Source organism: Oncorhynchus gorbuscha, linkage group LG04, assembly GCF_021184085.1.
Source record: "Oncorhynchus gorbuscha isolate QuinsamMale2020 ecotype Even-year linkage group LG04, OgorEven_v1.0, whole genome shotgun sequence".
Classification (NCBI taxonomy): Eukaryota; Metazoa; Chordata; class Actinopteri; order Salmoniformes; family Salmonidae; genus Oncorhynchus; species Oncorhynchus gorbuscha.
Window position 1 is genome coordinate 17,970,138 of NC_060176.1, and position 23,284 is coordinate 17,993,421.

Below are 23,284 nucleotides of genomic sequence, written 5' to 3' on the forward strand. Positions count from 1 at the left end.
GAAAGGAATGTCATGTTTCCGAGCCCATGCTTCGTCCATGAAACAACCCTCAGCCCCAGAGTCAATCAAGGCACTGCATGTAGCACCCGAACCGGTCCAGCGTAGATGGACTGACATAGTAGTACAGGATCTAGATGAAGAGACCTGAGTAGTAGCGCTCACCAGTAGCCCTCCGCTTACTGATGAGCTCTGGCCTTTACTGGACATGAATTGACAAAATGTCCATCAAATCCGCAATAGAGGCACAGGCGGTTGGTGATCCTCCGTTCCCTCTCCTTGGTCGAGATGCGAATACCTCCCAGCTGCATGGGCTCAGTCTCTGAGCCAGAGGAGGGAGATGGTTGCGATGCGGAGCAGGGAAACACCGTTGACGCGAGCTCTCTTCCACGAGCTTGGTGACGAAGATCTACCCGTCGTTCTATGCGGATGGCGAGAGCAATCAAAGAGTCCACACTGGAAGGAACCTCCCGAGAGAGAATCTCATCTTTGACCACTGCGTGGAGTCCCTCCAGAAAACGAGCGAGCAGCGCCGGCTCGTTCCAGTCACTAGAGGCAGCAAGAGTGCGAAACTCTATAGAGTAATCCGTTATGGATCGATCACCTTGGCATAGGGAAGCCAGGGCCCTAGAAGCCTCCCTACCAAAAACTGAACGGTCAAAAACCCGAATCATCTCCTCTTTAAAGTTCTGGTAATTGTTAGAACAATCAGCCCTTGCCTCCCAGATAGCTGTGCCCCACTCTCGAGCCCGGCCAGTAAGGAGTGAAATGACGTAAGCAACCCGAGCTCTCTCGCTAGAGTATGTGTTGGGTTGGAGAGAGAACACAATATCACACTGGGTGAGAAAGGAGCGGCACTCCGTGGGCTGCCCGGAGTAGCAAGGTGGGTTATTAACCCTAGGTTCCGGAGGCTCGGCAGGCCAGGAAGTAACAGGTGGCACGAGACGAAGACTCTGGAACTGTCCAGAGAGGTCGGAAACCTGAGCGGCCAGGTTCTCCACGGCATGGCGAGCAGCAGACAATTCCTGCTCGTGTCTGCCGAGCATGGCTCCTTGGATCTCGACGGCAGTGTTACGAGCATCTGTAGTCGCTGGGTCCATTCCTTGGTCGGATCCTTCTGTTATGCAGGTGAATGAGGACCCAAAAGCGACTTGGCGAAAACAGAGTATTTAATCCAGTAAGGTTACTTTACAAACAAAAGGCATAATACTACTCGTAATGACGAGAACAGACAGGAGACTTGATCAAGAACTGCAGGTTGCCTCGGGAAGGCACTTGAACGTAGCAGACTCAGACACCTGCTCACCACGCAGCATCTGAGGGAAACACAACACGACAGGGCAATACATAGACACAGCACGGTGAACAATAGATAAGGATCCGACAGGACAGGAAAAAACAAGGGAAGAAATAGGGACTCTAATCAGGGGAAAAGATAAGGAACAGGTGTGGGAAGACTAAATGATGATTAGGGGAATAGGAACAGCTGGGAGCAGGAACGGAACGATAGAGAGAGGAGAGAGAGGGGGGGGAGAGAGGGGATAGAAAAAGGGAACGAACCTAATAAGACCAGCAGGGGGAAACGAACAGAAGGGAAAGCATAATGACAAGACAATCTAAGACAAAACATGACACTCACGACGCCAGGACAGCGGAGTCAATCACCACCTTCCGGAGACACCTGAAACCCCACCTCTTTAAGGAATACCTAGGATAGGATAAGTAATCCCTCTCACCCCCCCCTTAAGATTTAGATGCACTATTGTAAAGTGACTGTTCCACTGGATGTCATAAGGTGAATGCACCAATTTGTAAGTCGCTCTGGATAAGAGCGTCTGCTAAATGACTTAAATGTAATGTAAATGTAATGGATCTGACTTTAAGTAGCCCTATTTTGAGATGTGAGGTATCAATAATGACAGGAATGGAGGTCTTTATCCTAGTGAGATTGCTAAGGCGAACACCGCCACGTTTAGTTTTGTCCAACCTAGGTCGAGGCACAGACACGGTCTCAATGGAGATAGCTGAGCTGACTACACTGACTGTGCTAGTGGCAGACTGGCTAACAGCCTGCTGCCTGGCCTGCACCCTATTTCATTGTGGTGCTAGAGGAGTTAGAGCCCTGTCTATGTTGGTAGATAAGATGAGAGCACCCCTCCAGCTAGGAAGGAGTCCGTCACTCCTCCGCAGGTCAGGCTTGGTCCTGTTTGTGGGTGAGTCCCAGAAAGAGGGCCAATTATCTACAAATTCTATCTTTTGGGAGGGGCAGAAACTAGTTTTCAACCAGCGATTGAGTTGTGAGACTCTGCTGTAGAGCTCATCACTCCCCCTAACTGGGAGGGGGCCAGAGACAATTACTCGATGCCGACACATCTTTCTAGCTGATTTACACGCTGAAGCTATGTTGCGCTCGGTGATCTCTGACTGTTTCATCCTAACATCGTTGGTGCCGACGTGGATAACAATATCTCTATACTCGCCAGTTTTAGCTTTAGCCAGCACCATCTTCAGATTAGCCTTAACGTCGGTTGCCCTGCCCCCTGGTAAACAGTGTATGATCGCTGGATGATTCGTTTTAAGTCTAATACTGCGGGTAATGGAGTCGCCAATGACTAGAGTTTTCAATTTGTCAGAGCTAATGGTGGGAAGCTTCGCCGTCTCAGACCCCGTAACGGGAGGAGTAGAGACAAGAGAAGGCTCGGCCTCTGACTCCGACTCGTTGCTTAATGGGGAAAACCGGTTGAAAGTTTGTCGGCTGAATGAGCATTCCTACAGCATTTCCCTCCAGAAACCGTGAGAAAGTTGTCCGGCTGCGGGGACGTGCGAGGGGATTTATACTAACGTTACTATCTGTACTTACTGGTGGCACAGACGCCGTTTCATCCTTTCCTACACAGAAATTACCCTTGCGTCTGAAGCTGGGCTTGTAGCACAGCTATCCTCACCGTAAGGCGATCGTTCTCCTGTATGAGTACAGCGACTGCAATCAGAAGGCATCATGTTAATGTTACTACTTAGCTTCGGCTGTTGGAGGTCCTGACGGAGGGAAAAAAATATATATATAAACGGTAATTAAAAAGTAAAAACCGTAAAGTTGTCAGGTAGCAAAATAGGTTGGCAACAAAACGCACAGCAACTCGAAAACAAGTCTGCAGCCTATCTCAGCCTATTGCGGACAGTCTGAGCACTGATGGAGGGATTGTGTGTTCCCGGTGTAACTCGGGCTGTTGTTGTTGCCATCCTGTACCTGTCCCGCAGGTGTCGGATGTACCGATCCTGTGCAGGTGTTGTTACACGTGGTCTGCCACTGCGTCCGTCTTGTCTTCCTGTAGCGTAGTCTTAGGCGTCTCACATTGCGGACATAGCAATTTATTGCCCTGGCCACATCTGCAGTCCTCATGCCTCCTTGCAGCATGCCTAAGACACATTCACGCAGATGGACAGGGACCCTGGGCATCTTTCTTTTGGTCTTTTGGTGTTTTTCAGAGTCAGTAGAAAGGCCTCTTTAGTGTCCTAAGTTTTCATAACTGTGACCTTAATTGTCTACCGTCTGTAAGCTGTTAGTGTCTTAACGGCCATTCCACAGGTGCATGTTCATGAATTGTTTATGGTTCATTGAACAAGCATGGGAAACAGTGTTTAAACCCTACAATGAAGATCTGTGAAGTTATTTGGATTTTTTACAAAATTCATTACATGCTGTAAAAACACAAGGAAACCATCTCCAAGTGATTTGAATTGAGGAAATCTGTTCCCAAGTATTCCCATGCATAATAGAGAGAGACGTGCTCATATACAAATGTAAGCAGTTTCATATGATTACGTTTATGTCAAATATTATATCTGTTTGGGCTTCTTGCAGTGAGATTTGCATTCTACAAATTATTTGTAGCCTAACTATGCCAGCCGACCAGCCGCTCAAGAAAAAAATCTGCCCGCGCTGAATCTATTTGATGATCCCTGCTTTAGGTGTTAGAGTAAGGCTCATGTCACTTAACCCACCTAACCCAATAATTTGAAGCAATAGGTTTTCTCAACCAATAATAGAGTAATAATACAGAAATAATAATTCACAAAGTAAAAGGATGACACAAGCGTAGTAGGCTAGGTAGAGCAAAAGCTTCCACCTAAGCCTAGAGCTGACCGGTCAGAAATGTTTTGTTACGCTATTGTGAATGGTTGTCCAGCTGTCTCCTTTGCCCTTTCCCTTAGGCACGCACAATACTTGTTAATCTCTGTTGCTGATTTTTTAAATGTATTTTTACCCAAAATGGTCTCATTTTCTTTGTGCGTGTGTTTTGTCCATTCTGCTGACATGCTTGATATTTTCCTCTGGAGTTGTTTATGAGAGTAGCTGAGTGCAGCTATAGGTGTAAACATTCCAAATCAAAAGAAGGCATTGCTGTTATCCTTGTACTCCAATGATGATATGAGCAGGAAGGTTAAAAGTCGAAACAGAAAGTTGTTCTGTTTATGGTGCGGAGAAGTGTGCATGTGTCTCACTGACCTATAAATAAGGGGTGTGTGTGTGGAGCCATAAGAGCACATGCTAAAAGGATTGAGAAGTGGTCTCTTTTGTATAAATCTCCCCATAGAGCCATGATAGTCTGGGAAACATAAACATATATAGGCCTAGCTGTCTGACTGGGCTGTCTGTTGTCCATAGTATACTGTGTGGCGTTCGAAATGTTGTACTTTGTGGAGAACTACTGCAGTATGATTAGTCTTATAGGCATGAGATTTAGCATGGCAGTGATTGCGATCCCATTGCTAATACTATCCTGTTGGGGCTTGGCATAGAGGAGAATCTGTAGCCATCTCCTCTACTCACACTATCTCCAGATCACCTCCCATCTGTCGCCCATCTGAGCTTTCTGAACAAGCCACTTAATCAGAGCACCACTCGCTCTTACATCATAGGCCTAGATGAGTCGCCACTCCCAGCTGGCCAGTGTGTTTTACGCTGTGACCTGACCTCTTGTCCTATCTGATCCCTCTCCAGGTACTGTGCTGGTCGGTGCATCTGTTAGAAAAAGCCCAGCTCTGACATAAGGAGGCCATTCCACTTCCTGCACCACCCATCCAGGTATGTGGACGCACATGGTTCTGTGTGATTTCATAAGAATTGACAGCCGCTCTGAAATGGGTTCACGACCTTCGTTTGAAGTGAATCACCATTGACATTTGTGACGCACAGCTTCTTGCTGTTTCACTTCAAAAAGACCACATGAGCAGTTGGCGGGGAGAACAGTTAGGGATGAAGTAAGTTATGAGCACAGTCAGTCAGTCACAGTCATGTGTGAGGGTGGTTTTCTCACAGCTTTCTGTGTTTCATCAATATTGTTATCTTGCATCTTATTAACTTGAACTCAAGTCTTATTTCTGCTTTTTTTAAAAACATGTCTTCTAACCATCTATTCCACCAAAGTGTTAACGTCTCCTGTCTATCTTTCTAGACTGGCTCTTAGAATGCTCTGTTCTGAGTATAGGAGCCTACTGAGAAACGGACAGCTTGACTTACATAGCGAACATAGGCCATGTCATTACAGGAGCCAAACCTGAGCTTTCCAGGACGGCACACAATAGAAGGGAATTACAGACAGCCTTTACAGCGCTATGATGATGCTGCTGAGTGCACAGAACACGCTGTTTCATCTGAACGTGACAGAACGATGGGATCACGTCAGGGGAGTGGCTTAAATAGGAACGCAACAGTGACATAGCATTAAGAACATTATGAAAGGGTGAAGTTCTTGCACGGCAGACAGTATCATAGTGCTGTGTAAGCTAACCATGCGTATCCAGCTGAGCTGACACTGTCATGTTTGTCATTTATTATCATGTCTTGTCCCTGTGCTCCCCATTCTGTTCGTTTCCCTCTGCTGGTCTTATTAGGTTCTTTCCCTCTTTCTATCCCTCTCTCTCCCCCTCTCTCTCTCACTCTCTCGCTCTCTCTTCTCTCTATCGTTCCGTTCCTGCTCCCAGCTGTTCCTATTCCCCTAATCATCATTTAGTCTTCCCACACCTGTTCCCGATCCTTTCCCCTGATTAGAGTCCCTATTTATTCCTTTGTGTTCCGTTCCTGTCCCGTCGGTTCCTTGTTTAGTATTCACCATGCTGTGATTGCGTTTCGCCCTGTCCTGTCGTGTTTTTTTGCCTTCATCAGATGCTGCGTGTGAGCAGGTGTCTCTGTCAACTACGGCCTGCGCCTACCCGAAGCGACCTGCAGTCTGTGGCCGCTTCTCCAGTTATTCCCCTCTACAGACTAGAGGATTTCTGTTATTCCCTGTTTGGACTTAAATAAACTCTGTTTCTGTTAAGTCGCTTTTGGGTCCTCTTTCACCTGCATGACAGAAGGAACCGACCAAGGAATGGACCCAGCGACTTCAGACGCTCGTTACACTGCCGTCAAGATCCAAGGAGCTATGCTCGGCAGACACGAGCAGGAATTGTCTGCTGCTCGCCATGCCGTGGAGAACCTGGCCGCTCAGGTTTCCGACCTCTCTGGACAGTTCCAGAGTCTACGTCTCGTGCCACCTGTTACTTCCTGGCCTGCCGAGTCTCCAGAACCTAGGGTTAATAACCCACCTTGCTACTCCGGGCAGCCCACTGAGTGCCGCTCCTTTCTCACGCAGTGTGAGATTGTGTTCTCTCTCCAACCCAACACATACTCTAGAGAGAGAGCTCGGGTTGCTTACGTCATTTCACTCCTTACTGGCCGGGCTCGAGAATGGGGCACAGCTATCTGGGAGGCAAGGGCTGATTGCTCTAACAAGTTCCAGAACTTTAAAGAGGAGATGATTCGGGTTTTTGACCGTTCAGTTTTTGGTAGGGAGGCTTCTAGGGCCCTGGCTTCATTATGCCAAGGTGAACGGTCCATAACGGATTATTCTATTGAGTTTCGCACTCTTGCTGCCTCTAGTGAGTGGAACGAGCCGGCGCTGCTCGCTCGTTTTCTGGAGGGACTCCACGCAGTGGTTAAGGATGAGATTCTCTCCCGGGAGGTTCCTTCAGATGTGGACTCTTTGATTGCTCTCGCCATCCGCATAGAACGACGGGTAGATCTTCGTCACCGGGCTCGTGGAAGAGAGCTCGCATCAACGGTGTTTCCCTGCTCCGCATCACAACCATCTCCCTCCTCTGGCTTTGAGACTGAGCCCATGCAGCTGGGAGGGATTCGCATCTCGACTAAGGAGAGGGAACGGAGGATCACCAACCGCCTGTGCCTCTATTGCGGAGTTGCTGGACATTTTGTTAATTCATGTCCAGTAAGAGGCCAGAGCCCATCAGTAAGCGGAGGGCTACTGGTGAGCGCTACTACTCAGGTCTCTTCATCTAGATCTTGTACTACTATGTCGGTCCATCTACGCTGGACCGGTTCGGGTGCTACATGCAGTGCCTTGATTGACTCTGGGGCTGAGGGTTGTTTCATGGACGAAGCATGGGTTCGGAAACATAACATTCCTTTCAGACCGTTAGACAAGCCTACGCCCATGTTTGCCTTAGATGGTAGTCATCTTCCCAGTATCAAATTTGAGACACTACCTTTAACTCTCACAGTATCTGGTAACCACAGTGAGACTATTTCTTTTTGATTTTCCGTTCACCGTTTACACCTGTTGTTTTGGGTCATCCCTGGCTAGTATGTCATAATCCTTCTATTAATTGGTCTAGTAATTCTATCCTATCCTGGAACGTTTCTTGTCATGTGAAGTGTTTAATGTCTGCCATCCCTCCCGTTTCTTCTGTCCCTACTTCTCAGGAGGAACCTGGCGATTTGACAGGAGTGCCGGAGGAATATCATGATCTGCGCACGGTCTTCAGTCGGTCCCGAGCCAACTCCCTTCCTCCTCACCGGTCGTATGATTGTAGTATTGATCTCCTTCCGGGGACCACTCCTCCTCGGGGTAGACTATACTCTCTGTCGGCTCCCGAACGTAAGGCTCTCGAGGATTATTTGTCTGTGTCTCTTGACGCCGGTACCATAGTGCCTTCTTCCTCTCCGGCCGGGCGGGGTTCTTTTTGTTAAGAAGAAGGACGGTACTCTGCGCCCCTGCGTGGATTATCGAGGGCTGAATGACATAACGGTTAAGAATCGTTATCCGCTTCCCCTTATGTCATCAGCCTTCGAGATTCTGCAGGGAGCCAGGTGCTTTACTAAGTTGGACCTTCGTAACGCTTACCATCTCGTGCGCATCAGAGAGGGGGACGAGTGGAAAACGGCGTTTAACACTCCGTTAGGGCATTTTGAGTACCGGGTTCTGCCGTTCGGTCTCGCCAATGCGCCAGCTGTTTTTCAGGCATTAGTTAATGATGTTCTGAGAGACATGCTGAACATCTTTGTTTTTGTCTATCTTGACGATATCCTGATTTTTTCTCCGTCACTCGAGATTCATGTTCAGCACGTTCGACGTGTTCTACAGCGCCTTTTAGAGAATTGTCTCTACGTAAAGGCTGAGAAGTGCTCTTTTCATGTCTCCTCCGTTACTTTTCTCGGTTCCGTTATTTCCGCTGAAGGCATTCAGATGGATTCCGCTAAGGTCCAAGCTGTCAGTGATTGGCCCGTTCCAAGGTCACGTGTCGAGTTGCAGCGTTTTTAGGTTTCGCTAATTTCTATCGGCGTTTCATTCGTAATTTCGGTCAAGTTGCTGCCCCTCTCACAGCTCTTACTTCTGTCAAGACGTGTTTTAAGTGGTCCGGTTCCGCCCAGGGAGCTTTTGATCTTCTAAAAGAACGTTTTACGTCCGCTCCTATCCTCGTTACTCCTGACGTCACTAGACAATTCATTGTCGAGGTTGGCGCTTCAGAGGTAGGCGTGGGAGCCATTCTATCCCAGCGCTTCCAGTCTGACGATAAGGTTCATCCTTGCGCTTATTTTCTCATCGCCTGTCGCCATCTGAGCGCAACTATGATGTGGGTAACCGTGAACTGCTCGCCATCCGCTTAGCCCTAGGCGAATGGCGACAGTGGTTGGAGGGGGCGACCGTTCCTTTTGTCGTTTGGACAGACCATAAGAACCTTGAGTACATCCGTTCTGCCAAACGACTTAATGCCCGTCAAGCTCGTTGGGCGTTGTTTTTCGCTCGTTTCGAGTTTGTGATTTCTTACCGTCCGGGTAGCAAGAACACCAAGCCTGATGCCTTATCCCGTCTGTTTAGTTCTTCTGTGGCTTCTACTGATCCCGAGGGGATTCTTCCTTATGGGCGTGTTGTCGGGTTAACAGTCTGGGGAATTGAAAGACAGGTTAAGCAAGCACTCACGCACACTGCGTCGCCGCGCTTGTCCTAGTAACCTCCTTTTCGTTCCTGTTTCCACTCGTCTGGCTGTTCTTCAGTGGGCTCACTCTGCCAAGTTAGCTGGTCATCCCGGTGTTCGAGGCACTCTTGCGTCTATTCGCCAGCGCTTTTGGTGGCCGACTCAGGAGCGTGACACGCGCCGTTTCGTGGCTGCTTGTTCGGACTGCGCGCAGACTAAGTCGGGTAACTCTCCTCCTGCCGGTCGTCTCAGACCGCTCCCCATTCCTTCTCGACCATGGTCTCACATCGCCTTAGGCTTCACTACCGGTCTGCCTTTGTCTGCGGGGAAGACTGTGAGAGCCGCCAATAAACGCAGGATTAAGAGTCCAAGGTATTGTTGCGGCCAGAGGGTGTGGCTTTCCACTCGCAACCTTCCTCTTACGACAGCTTCTCGTAAGTTGACTCCGCGGTTCATTGGTCCGTTCCGTGTCTCCCAGGTCGTCAATCCTGTCGCTGTGCGACTGCTTCTTCCGCGACATCTTCGTCGCGTCCATCCTGTCTTCCATGTCTCCTGTGTTAAGCCCTTTCTTCGCACCCCGTTCGTCTTCCCTCCCCCCTCCCGTCCTTGTCGAGAGCGCACCTATTTACAAGGTACATAAGATCATGGACATGCGTTCTCGGGGACGGGGTCACCAATACTTAGTGGATTGGGAGGGTTACGGTCCTGAGGAGAGGAGTTGGGTTCCGTCTCGGGACGTGCTGGACCGTTCACTCATCGATGATTTCCTCCGTTGCCGCCAGGATTCCTCCTCGAGTGCGCCAGGAGGCGCTCGGTGAGTGGGGGGGTACTGTCATGTTTGTCATTTATTATCATGTCTTGTCCCTGTGCTCCCCATTCTGTTCGTTTCCCTCTGCTGGTCTTATTAGGTTCTTTCCCTCTTTCTATCCCTCTCTCTCCCCCTCCCTCTCTCACTCTCTCGCTCTCTCTTCTCTCTATCGTTCCGTTCCTGCTCCCAGCTGTTCCTATTCCCCTAATCATCATTTAGTCTTCCCACACCTGTTCCCGATCCTTTCCCCTGATTAGAGTCCCTATTTATTCCTTTGTGTTCCGTTCCTGTCCCGTCGGTTCCTTGTTTAGTATTCACCATGCTGTGATTGCGTTTCGCCCTGTCCTGTCGTGTTTTTGCTGTGATTGTGTATCGCCCTGTCCTGTCGTGTTTTTTGCCTTCATCAGATGCTGCGTGTGAGCAGGTGTCTCTGTCAACTACGGCCTGCGCCTACCCGAAGCGACCTGCAGTCTGTGGCCGCTTCTCCAGTTATTCCCCTCTACAGACTAGAGGATTTCTGTTATTCCCTGTTTGGACTTAAATAAACTCTGTTTCTGTTAAGTCGCTTTTGGGTCCTCTTTCACCTGCATGACAGACACACTATGTTCACCCTGACCCTGTTACTGCTTCCTGGTTCTGCTTCTTCCCTGCTTCTTCTCATCTGATCAAGGTTTTTGTTTCCGCACAGCTTAAACATAAACCTTTTTGACTCTTAGTTACCACAGAGGTCATGTGCATTAAAACATTAGACATGATCAGAATCCACCTTAGTGATCTTCTAGTGTTGTAACATGGATGGTGTTGAGTGTTACTGAATATATGAATGCCATGGAGATGGTAAAATGATACAAAAGTATTTTCATTAGACTGATGAGCAGTGGAGTGGTGGCGTGAGGAGAGGTGTGACCTGCATGCTATCCGTGGGTTATGTGTAGTGGGAAAAGTTCCCTAATTGGCAACCATTCAAGAGGTTCCTGCACCATTGTATCCGGGAAACCAGAGATTTGTCACAACTAGCTAAGCTGACTTTAACGCAGGGTTTCCTTTTTCTCCTTTTTTAGTCAGTACGCGTGAGAGATTTTGTGTTTGAGTATACACTGAGCATACCAAACATTATGAACACCTTCCTAATATTGAGATGCACCCCCCCCCCCCCCTTTTCCCTCAGAACAGCCTCAGTTTGTTAGGGCATGGACTCTACAAGGTGTCGAAAGCGTTCCACCGGGATGCTGGCCTGTGTTGACTCCACCTACCGGCACATACTACCATACCCCGTTCAAAGGCACTTACATTTTCTGTCTTGCCCATTCACCCTCTGAATGGCAGTGTCTCAATTGTCTCAAAGCTTAAAAATCCTTCTTTAACCTGTCCCCGTCATCTACACTGATTTGAAGTGGAATTAAAGTGACAATCAAAAATAGCTTTCACCTGGTAAGTTAATGTCATGGAAAGAGCAGGTGTTCTTAATGTTTTGTACACTCAGTGTAGGTCTTTTAGCCTTCCTTTGGCTTAGGTGACAAAATGAACATTTACAAAAAAGGCTTATTCTCAGGAGTACTGTTTTATTCAGCTTACAAAAAACCATGTAAAAAAAACCCATTGATGATGAATGGTATAGCAAGTCCTCTTTGCCCGGTGGATTACATGGTCAGCTCGGATGTCTGTTGTGACATATACCAGAGTGAAGGGTCAGGTTGTAGTGTAGTTGTCTATGGTGACGGTGACAATAACAAAGTTCCTTGCTGCAGGCAAGAAATTATGGGGTGTAATTATGGTGCGGTTCGATGTAATTAAACTCTGAAACTGTCACATCAAACGGATAGGGAAAAGAGCTGGGGAAAAATAGGCCAGTGGAGAATCTAATTACAGTGAAAAGACTTTCAGGCACAGTGGAGCAGAGCATTAGTTCTGGTCTGATTACAGGAGCAGGACAAGCCTCAGTGACCTGAGGTAGCTGTGCTTTTTAAGGTATTTTTGTGCAACTTGGTCTGGGAGCATTTTGTAATTATTCTGTATGTAAACGCGAGACACTCCATTTAGTATGAAATGATAAGTTTCATATGGTATGTATTAATTTATGAATGTCCATTACTCATTCGTATGATATGTTACGAATGACAATTTTGTATTATATTTGACAAATTTGCGAGATGTACAATATGTTACGAATTTGCAAAACAACAATACAATATTGTAATGAAACAGCAGGAAGCAGGACTCGAACCCTCGACCTTCTAGCCCCGACGCGCTATCGACTTTGCCGCAGAGTCAATTTCCGTGCTTATAAACCCAGGGTCGTTACACTATGTTACGAATTTGCAAAACTCATGATATGTTACATATTCAAGCAAGGTGGCTAACTTTAGCTAGGCTAGGGGTTCGGGTTAAAGTTAGGTTAAATGGTTAGGGTTAGCTAACATACTAACTAGTTGCAAAGTAGCTAAACAGTAGTAAGTAGTTGAAAATTAGCTAATTAGCTAAAATTGACCGTGATGAGATTCGAACTCGCAGCCATTGGGTTGCTAGATGTTCGCGATATACTTTTGTTTTTACCTTAAGTAACCATCTGTCTTATGTATCCATACCAAACGTAACATATCATACTAATTTGAGTGTGTCGGATTACATTTACTGTAAACCTGAAAGTGCTAGTAGCATTGTTAATAGGTTATTTACAAAGCCTAGGAAACATGCAATCTGTGAGGGTAGGGCTAGGTGATATGACCAAAATAGTCAATTTCTTTAAACGGTATGGCGGTATTTGATAGTATTTTATTGTTCTGAATAATAAAGGTTGAAAATAGGTTTTATAAGTAGTGGATGACCCCAGGATGGCAAAAAATATCTATATTTTAATTGGTTTAAATGGACTTTCTCATCTATCGAGGCAAATTGACCAGGATTACAATGTTTTGTAATTTGAGGACGTTGCGTGGGAAACTACCAGGAGCGCTAAGTGATGGGTTAGCAGAGGAGACTAATTTAATCTATCTAAGTGAGGTTAGGAAAAGGCCATATTAAATATTATAAAAGGCCATACTGGTTGGATTATATAAACAGTGATCAATGCAGATATGGGTTCTTTAGGAAATGTGACCCCTCCTGACAATCTGTCTTCCTCTGTAACATTGGCATTGTTTTATCTAAATTAGCCTTTATATTAAGGACTAATCTCACTAAATCATGTCTCTGACTGACACCTAGGTTTATGTAACATATGCTGCATTATGTTATGAACACTATTCCAAAGCATCCGTTTTTAGTAATCCAAGGTTTTCATTGACAACAAAATAAATTCTATCATTCTTCTTGTTCATTTTAGCTGGAGGTCAAGTGAATGATGCTTCTCAAAGATTCTCTTGATTGTTGCCTAAGGGAGAGAGAGAGAGGCTTGAGACTCTGCTATAGCTTTCACCTTATGTAAGACCATAGAGAAATCAATCGGTCCTCTTACATCCCCTTTACCGAATGGACCATCTACGGTATACATCAGCACCACGTTCAGGTCATACGGCAGCTGCTCCGGTTCAGAGGGCTTTGTTATGTGATGCTGCTGTGGTTTCCTCATGCCTTGTATATAAAGAGGATGTCTGACTCTTCACTGACTTGCCTTTCAGATCTGGGTCACTGCTGGAAAGAAACTGAGTGAGATGTTTTGAGGATAACTGGCCTTATGAATATTTGTGGTGAGTATCACACCATCTTTAAAACAGCCACAGTTTATTTCACTTTTTGATCAATTGTCTTTGTCTAGGAATTGAGGTTTGAATATCTTGTGTTCTTTCATTGAAGTCGCTTTCACGTCAACTGACCTTTTTGTTGTGTCTTATGGATAATAATAAGTGCTGAAATCAGTGTGTTTTCTCTCTATAGATGATCTAATGGCAGACCAAAGAATGGACATTTCCTCCACGATGAACGAGTTCATGTCTCCCGGCTCCACTGATCTAATCAGCTCGATCGGCACACCCGGCATGGACTACACACGCAAGAGAAAAAGCAGCACCACAGACTACCAGTAAGCCTGACATCAAAACTGTTTCCACTTAAAGTTGACAAGATAACCACCTACCTAGAAATGAACAACCAATTAGGAACAAATGGTAGCATAACCTTGATTTAGATTAAATCAGAATAATCAGTGTACTTAATTTGAATTGTAATATACAAACTTCCTTGCTTTCACAGAATTGATGGATTTTCTTTTGAGTAAGTATCAAATCAAATTATGAATGTTAAAGTACATTGTAGTAAAGGACCCAATCCCGTGTCTGATTAGTTGGCCCTGTGGGAGCCTTGTTTGGTCAGGATTGGCTTCTTCTTTGATCAAACTACACAAACTGTTCTAGCATTTACCCCTAGAATTAGAGGTTAGACACTAATGTATTCCTCATCCCTAATTTAGGTCAATCAAAAGGAATGCGCTATGGTGATCAGTACCCTGAGAGTGACTGGTCAGTTAGTATGTACACTATGGATCGCTGTGAATATGGGAGAGCCAGTCATGCTATAGTGTAGATTTGAATAGCTAGAATTAGGATAAACATCAAAGCATGAAGGGGTGCTGCAGTAACAATCTTGAAGCACCAAGAATGTATTACAGTTGTGTTAAAAAATGTATTTGCTGGTATTTAGTTTGATCGGGGTTTAATTTAATAGAGAGGGCACCCTGATTTGATGTATGATGGATGGTACATTATATTGTTGTCTGTAGCTCATTCACTAAAGGCACAGATTTGTTTTTACTTCACTTTGTGAGACTTAAGACAACAACTCTGTGTGAATACCTATGGGTCAATTTTGTAGAGCCAATCATATTTGAAATAACCTTTATTTGAGGCTGTTGAATGCTATTATAGTATGGAGTTGACAAGTCTTGAAGTGGCACAGGATATGTGCCACCATTCTAGGGGTGGCAGGTAGCCTAGTGGTTAGAGTGTTGATAGATCAAATCCCTAAACTGACACAGTAAAAATCTGTTGTTTTGCCCCTGAACAAGGCAGTTAACCCACTGTTCCTAGGCAGCCATTGTAAATAAGAATTTGTTCTTAACTGACTTGCCTAGTTAAATAAAGGTTAAATAAAAAATGTCATGGCTTAATTTCTTGTTTGTGAAAGGACAGTAAGGCTGAGTGGGATGACAGAGTAGGAGTTCAGCTGTGAACAATATCAGGGGCACAAGGTATTTCACCTGAATCTACACTAAGAAAGATCTCAAAGAAACCAGGTTCATAATTTTGTAGGAACATTTCTAATAACTATTCATATAGATTCTACCAAAGATGGTAAGAAAATATTTGAATGGCTTGCATTAGTAATGTTGATGTTTCATGTCAAGTAAAGGCTCTCCATGTTTTTTGAATTATACAAATTTCAAACGACTTCTCACTTTAGTAATTTGCTTTATTCATAATTACATTGCATACTGTAACATCATTATTTAATATTTGTTGTAAAATATTTGTTTTACTATATTTATTTGTACTAATGTTATTGCTCCTCCTCAAAGGGATAGCATGGACACAGACAATGATAGACTTGGTGATCATCAAGGCCGGATTAAAAATGCCAGGTAACCAAATGTTTCTATCTCCCATAGGATGACATAAAAATCGATGGAATAAAAATGAGAGATTAGTCATGTTTCTGTAAATACAGGCAGACTATGGATGTGTTTATTTGTTTGTCTGTGTTAAATGCTCTTTGTATTGTTTGGATGGTAGAGAGGCCCACAGTCAGATTGAGAAGAGACGCAGGGACAAGATGAACAGCTTCATAGACGAGCTGGCCGCACTAGTGCCTACATGCAACGCTATGTCCCGTAAACTGGACAAACTAACAGTCCTGCGCATGGCTGTCCAGCACATGAAGACCTTAAGAGGTGAGACGAGAAGGATTTTAATAGGACTGCTGCCAGAACAGTACAGTGATGACAACCACCACCATGCAGCTGATCAATAAAGTACATCAGAGAAATACAAACGACATATTGATTCATTTGTCTTACATACAAGCCTTTTCTGACTCACAGGTGCCGCTAACCCCTACACTGAAGCTAACTACAAACCAGCCTTCCTGTCAGACGACGAACTGAAGCACTTAATACTGAGGGTGGGTGTCCTTACCTCCATAGACTGTATGGTGTCCTCAGAGTGCATTTCACAATAATTATGCATGTGTGACTCAGTATTTCTCTTTCTCTCTCTCGTCTCTCCCTCTCCACAGGCATCTGATGGTTTTCTGTTTGTTGTTGGCTGCGATCGAGGGAAGATACTGTTTGTTTCCGAGTCAGTCTACAAAATCCTAAACTACAGCCAAGTACGTCCTTTCCAATATGTTGCAGTTTTTTCTCCATTAAATGGTGATACTGTAGTCATTTTTACCCTCATAAGCTACCCTGATGACATGAATATAACATTTATTCATTCGTTTTGATGATCGGAGACCCCCTGTAACCTGGTATTACTTTACAGACGTTTACATTTTAGAGACATTTACTTTACAATGTTTACATTTTAGTCGTTTAGCAGACACTCTAATCCAGAGTCTTAAGATGAATGCACTAATACAACTACATATCAGTCAGTACATTTTTCCACAATAAAGTAGCTATCAGCAGTCTGTGCTAGTCAGAAAAAGTCAAGTACAGGTGCTAGTTCACAAAAGGCAAGGGTGTTAGTTATTTTGTATTTTTTTATGGGCCTCATTTATGTAACGTGGTCTTATCTTATGGCACTCTCTCCCTCTCTGTGCAGAATGACCTGATTGGTCAGAGCCTGTTTGATTACCTGCATCCTAAAGACATTGCCAAAGTCAAGGAGCAGCTGTCCTCATCGGACACGGCGCCACGGGAGCGCCTCATCGATTCCAAAAGTAATGCACCCTGGCCTCTAGTTACCAGCCTTTCTCTAAGTGCCCAGGGGGTGGAGAACAAGGAAATCAGGGACACCGTGTCTGATAGAGTAGAAAAGCAGACTGTAATCATCAGCCTGCTGTCCCCTACATAGCTAGCACAGTGACACTCAATGTATCCCCCTGTACTGTGTGTTCCTCATTATTTAAATGTACGAAGCTAAATGTAGGGTATATATGTACGCTATTTTTATATCAAGACACGCTGGGTTTAGGGTAAATATAAACAGTCAAACCATTTATGTAAATTCAGCAATTTTTTTGTAATAGCAAAAATATATATATTGTAGCTTTATTTGCCAGAGTACGACTTGGTACAGTATATATTAAGGATCATGGGTGATACTGTTCCTGTCGTTGCAGCATAGGTTAAATGCTATTTTGTGTCTTGTCCTCAGCTGGCCTCCCAGTAAAGACAGACATCACCCCCGGCCCATCCAGACTTTGCTCTGGAGCCAGGCGATCCTTCTTCTGCAGGATGAAGTGCAATCGGCCCCTCATCAAAATGGAGGACAAGGACTTTCCCTCTACCTGCTCCAAGAAGAAAGGTACTTTAGCCTCCTGTCTTTTCCTTACGTAACTTACTCAAGGGTGTTTTTTAATCTCCTGTGATTAATTTTAGTTAACAGTTCATTTGGTTTCATACCAATATACTACTTACTCATTGATGTCAGTGATAGCTCCAGAGTAGAGCTAGTTGATGATGATCCAACCACTGTATCCGCAGCTGACCGTAAGAGCTTCTGCACAATACACAGTACTGGCTACCTGAAGAGCTGGCCACCCACCAAGATGGGTCTAGATGATGACAATGAACCAGACAACGAGGGCTGCAACCTCAGTTGCCTGGTGGCCATTGGACAGCTGCATCCCCACATTGTCCCTCAGCCAATGAACAATGAGATCCGTGTCAAACCCACTGAGTATGTCTCTCGTCATGCAATCGACGGGAAGTTTGTCTTTGTTGATCAGAGGTGAGAGATGTTTTATGGCATGCATGCAGACATACAAACATGTAGCAAAGGATGTGCCAGTTGGCCCCTGTACAGTGACGTTCTGACACCTGGCTGGACCTCGTGGGTAGTCCAGAGCTGGATTTACTGCAGAGTGACAGCTTATGTGTGAGTGATGTTTTTGTCAATGTCCAAATACAGCATCAGCAAAATATTCCAGATGGAGGTGTAATGGAGGCCGAGAGGGCAGACAGGATTCAGAGTAGATATGTTGACAACAAATACTCCACTGCCACCTGACAAAACAATCCCATAACCTCACCACGTCACTAATACTGTTTGGTACACTGGGAATTTCTAGATAATGTCACAGGGTGCTATGTGATTGTCATAGGGCTGGGCAATATGGACAAAATATCATATCACAATATTATTATTTTAAACTGTATTTGACAGTATTTTATGTTTTTGAATAATAAAAGTTCTAAATGTTTTCTGAGTAATAACCCTAGGGTGGCAACGCATAAATTATAAGTGATTTCAAATGGGCTTTATCCCTTTTTACTGTTTAATCCAGACAAAAGTGATTTTCAGCATTTATCCATTTCTGCTTTTCCTGCACTTGTATTATCATTTCCACACTGTGCCACGCAGCATGATATCTAAGCCTAGCTAATTGAACCATTGAAATCATGGAAATATAATGATTATTCTAATTCTATAGTTGGTATATAGTGGGCAGCACCTTGGATACATTGTTGTTTGACATGACAACAGTGAGGAATTATCGATAGGGTGAGAACCAAAGTTTTCATCACTGTTTCCAGGTGACTCTAATTAGGTGTTACATGACATGTTTTCATGCTTCATGTAGCTAGCTAGCCAACATATTCTTTACCATCCCACTGCTACTGTTCTAGCTGACTGTTGGGAATATACTAGTAGACAAGGCAGTGGTTTTGGTTGGGCATTTGGAAAGCTTGCTGATTAGTGGTTTGAGTGAGTTGGAGGTTGGCTCTTCTGTGGTGATAGGGGATGTTTCTCCATGGTTTCTCCCATAGCCTGTTGTTGATCTAAACTTGGTAGAAAAAAAGGAATGATTGGTCAGAAGTCAAGGATATAGGGAAACTGGTTCACAATTACATTGGTAGAAGTTTTTATGCATTTTTACCGCTTTTCACAGGTGGATCCAAGGACCCTGCTCCTGTGCGCCCACAGGAGCAGGCATTTACGTTCCTGAATTTAATGTGCAGATATGTAGATGACTACATATACTCAGTTTAACAGTTGGCGTACAACCTGTCAGAATTATAGTATGCTCAGATTTCCTGTCTGTATATCATCTGGCAAATATAATAGGAGTGATCTACTATTGGAGGTATTAATGTTATTATGGAGAATTGAGAGACTGGTTGTAGTAGTTCAACTCCGGTGTGGAAGGGAATGAAATTGTAGACCAGTTAGCCAAAAGAGTTGGAGAGGGAAAGATTGAAGTGTAAGGCCATTGAGGTTGGACTGGGTTTGGATGGGATTTTGGGGATGGGGGAGGGTCTATTAGAATTTAGTAGGGCTCTTTTATATTTTCTCAGAAGTATTGAGTTAGGTAGGAGGATTTAGAAATGTGGAGCTAATGTTGTAAACCGTGATTGACCACACACTCCAGCATAGTAGGTGAGGGCATGCACCTTTAACGTTTGTTTGCGGACCGCCATTATATCATAGAAGAAGAAGCAACATATTCATGCTTTGCCTATTCCTCTGATAAGATACCGTTGCACAACATGCTTTTCTTGGCTTACACCGGCACAAGTACCAGGCAGTGTTAGCTAACTAGATACGTTTGCTCTGACTCTTAGTACATTTAGCTAGCTAGCCAGCTAACTATCGATAATCATTAACAGCTAACTAGATACGTTTGCTCTGACTCTTAGTACATTTAGCTAACTAGCCAGCTAACTATCGATAATCATTAACAGCTAACTAGATACGTTTGCTCTGACTCTTATTACATTTAGCTAGCTAACCAGCTAACTATCGATAATCATTAACGGCTAACACAAATTATTTGAGCAACGCCTTGCTAAGAAAAGACCAACTAGCAAACAGTAGTTTGCAGACAGTAAGATACACAAACGAATAGAGTAATTATAGAACGCTCGTGGAAAGTAGCATGTCACCAACATTGTTGCATCCATCTGACCTTGCGGAGTGAACGGCAAGAAAGTTCTTGTGACTATGGTCGAGCAATTGCTCTCTTCTTGAGTGACGGGGCAAGGCTTGGTGTGGTTAGCAGCACGACTCAAGAAGCAAACGGAGTAAACCATAAAAACAGACATTACACTCGCCAGAGTTGCGTATTACATTTAACAAACCAAACATTGAAATACCGTTATAGAAGTTAAAATAAAAACTGAAACCGGTCCGTACATCAATACCGGTATATAGTCAAATAGGGTATACTGCCCAGCCCTGCATTGTCATGGCATTGATTATGATCAAACATGCAAAGCAGGGAGGAGAATATGATTTTATTTGTATACAATAAAAAAAGATGTGGTCCAGACTTAACCTTAAAAATGTCCTAAATACCACTGGCCAGCATTGATAGTCAGGACTTGTGCTTAATACTGTTCTCTTTTGTAGGGCCACTGCCATTTTGGCTTATCTACCCCAAGAGTTGCTGGGTACATCGTTTTATGAATACTTTCATCAAGATGACATAGGGCACCTTGCGGAATGTCATAGACAAGGTATGTATCAGATCGAACAAGGACACCAATATAACACCAAAGAGCAAAGTTTTAGACTCAGCGATACATCCCTGAGTCTCAGGCCTTACATGAATAATTTTGTAATGTCTGGTCATTTTGTCATATAAAATGTATTGCGCTAAGCTTGTCACATAGCGAGTAGACCCTGATATGAATTAATATAGAACCTGGCAGGCTACCATTTGGCATGTCACAGAGGCCAAGTGTGCAGATATCATGCCTTATTGAGCTCACCCCCTGGCTGCCACCTCTGTTCTCAGTGCTCCAGATGAGGGAGAAGATCAATACCAACTGCTACAAGTTCAAAATAAAAGACGGCTCCTTTATCACGCTGAGGAGTCGCTGGTTCAGTTTTATGAACCCTTGGACCAAAGAGGTGGAGTACATTGTCTCCACCAACACTGTTGTCTGGTAAGTAGCTACACCTGTTTCTGCTAGGACTTTCTTCCACAGTCCTCATTTAACTAGTCAATGCATAATATTACACTGTATTCATTATATTAGGGTCATAGCCTAATAAAGTTGGATAATGAATGGAAGAACAGTTGATTACATTTACAATGGCTACTATGTCAAAGTTGTTTTATCACCACCACTATTGTTTCAACATGAAATCAATGTCCAACTCATATAGCTGTCTGGCTTGCCTCAGAGAACAAAGCGTGTATTATTGGAACTCTTGCATATTTATTACTGTGTCTTTCTAGAGCTGTTGGGCTATCTATGCAATAATGTTAATAAGCTGCCCAATGAGGTGTGAAGTCACGAGCATGCTCAGTGATGACGCTCACTCTCTCTTCTCTCTCCCTTTCTCTGTCTCAGTGTGCCTGAAGGATCTGATGGCATCTATCCTCAGCTCGCCGCCTCCCCCCAGAGCATGGATAGTGTACTCACAGACGGTAAGCCTGCCCTCCTGCTGTGCTCTCACACAGCAGTTCACCCGCTTGGATGAAGCGTGACTGTACTTTGATGAGTTGACATACATTTTCTTTGTGCCTGGCATGACTGTGACTAAGTAATTGTTTGATTTTTCCAAAATGTGACTGAGCTTTTGCGTTTGTTGGTTGCAGGAACTGGCAAGCGGGCCCTTCAGACCGTGCCTGGCATCCCCGGCGGCACAAGGGCAGGGGCGGGAAAGATCGGCCGGATAATCGCAGAAGAGGTGATGGAGATCCAGAGGTGAGAGGAACCATGTGGATTGTGTTATGATTGTCTTGTCAAACATAAATTGGCATGCCTGTATGGTCATTACCATACCATGGTCATCGACCCCCAGTGCATAATGAAAATGTCTGTGTGTGACAAACGGTATGGGGCTGTGTCCTTCTGTTTTTACCCTGTGTTTTCTTTACTCTTCCAGGATAAGAGGCTCCTCGCCCTCCAGCTGTGGCTCCAGTCCTCATAACTTCACCAGCACTCCACCCCCAGACATGTCGTCCCCAGGGGGAAAGAAGGTAAGAGCTCTGACCTGTCCTTCCCATTCTCTTCCACTTCAACCCCTCCCAACTGGGAGGAAGTCTGCTAATCAATCCACTGCTCATCCATGTGAAGTCAGTAATGAGCACATCTGGTGGATATTTTTAATGTCTGTTAGTGGCTCATACTTCAGGATGCAATGGTGATTCCTGAATGTCAATTCTCTCACAGATACAGAACAGTGGAACCACAGAACATCCCTCAGCAGGGCTGATACCAGGACCAGACTCCGTAGGCTATCCGTACTCCAATAACTCCAATCTAAGTATGCATTTTTCCCCGCTATGAAATCTAATCTTGATTACAGTTAATGAAACTATCCACATAAAATCATAGATATTTAACCCTTGTCCTTACCCTGTTTAGGCGATAACTCTCACATTGGCATTGACATCATGGATGAGCCAGGCTCCAGCAGCCCGAGTAATGACGAGGCAGCCATGGCTGTGATCATGAGCCTTCTGGAGGCAGACGCAGGGTTGGGAGGCCCAGTGGACTTCAGTGACCTGCCCTGGCCACTGTGAGGACTGTCAGGCTTAGGCAAGGCCTCCTAATTGGGCTAAACATGGTAGAGTAAGGGCTGGGTGTTACAGTATTCACATTCTGTCAGTTTGTGACCAGTACCAGAGAGCCATATCAACAGGGCTAATGTGACTGTAGCCTCACAGTAAGGCTGAATGCAGGCGGGCCCTGAAAAGGAAGGAATACTAGGCCTGGGATCGGCCATGATGTACAGTCCACCTCAGTGCGGTTGGGGAAAAGTGAAACTGCCTCATTACCCCTGTAGTATTATTGTACCAGTTATCTGGGTTTTTCTATGTCCATTCATCCTCACAGGCATTGAACCCAGCTCTTTTATAATGGCATTGTTTTTTGTGTTTTTACACTACAAAAAAACATGTCAATATTTCTAAAGAAAATTGTATCATACTTGTTTATTCTAATTTTCTCTAAATATGTATATGTACAAGTGTATTGTATCAGTAGTGAATTATTTAAAAAATAAAACTTCCTCTTGCTTATTTCCATTTTCAAAAATACAAAACAGGGCGGTCTGTATCAAGTTACCATCCAGTGGCACAGTATCACTGCTAAATCAGCTGACGGGATTT

General features: G+C 44.6%; 1 protein-coding gene across 3 annotated transcripts in view; it reads left to right on the forward strand.

Moving 5' to 3' along the window:
• LOC124033784 (aryl hydrocarbon receptor nuclear translocator-like protein 1) overlaps positions 1-23,194 on the forward strand; it is a 35,297-nt gene extending 12,103 nt beyond the window's left edge. The window contains exons 2-19 of one of the 3 annotated variants that reach the window (XM_046346076.1): positions 5,000-5,083; positions 13,678-13,746; positions 13,934-14,078; positions 14,249-14,269; positions 15,570-15,632; positions 15,784-15,941; positions 16,092-16,171; positions 16,286-16,378; positions 16,816-16,933; positions 17,371-17,520; positions 17,700-17,946; positions 20,569-20,675; positions 20,957-21,107; positions 21,519-21,595; positions 21,767-21,875; positions 22,057-22,150; positions 22,344-22,437; positions 22,539-23,194. In XM_046346076.1, the coding sequence (XP_046202032.1) occupies positions 13,734-13,746; positions 13,934-14,078; positions 14,249-14,269; positions 15,570-15,632; positions 15,784-15,941; positions 16,092-16,171; positions 16,286-16,378; positions 16,816-16,933; positions 17,371-17,520; positions 17,700-17,946; positions 20,569-20,675; positions 20,957-21,107; positions 21,519-21,595; positions 21,767-21,875; positions 22,057-22,150; positions 22,344-22,437; positions 22,539-22,696 (1,878 nt within the window). In that variant the 5' untranslated portion in view covers positions 5,000-5,083; positions 13,678-13,733 and the 3' untranslated portion in view covers positions 22,697-23,194. Of the gene's footprint in view, positions 1-4,999; positions 5,084-13,677; positions 13,747-13,933; positions 14,079-14,248; positions 14,270-15,163; positions 15,243-15,569; positions 15,633-15,783; positions 15,942-16,091; positions 16,172-16,285; positions 16,379-16,815; positions 16,934-17,370; positions 17,521-17,699; positions 17,947-20,568; positions 20,676-20,956; positions 21,108-21,518; positions 21,596-21,766; positions 21,876-22,056; positions 22,151-22,343; positions 22,438-22,538 lie in introns of those variants that run through there. The other 2 variants (XM_046346077.1, XM_046346078.1) reach the window with 2 other exon arrangements.
• The last annotated feature ends 90 nt before the right edge of the window (positions 23,195-23,284 follow it).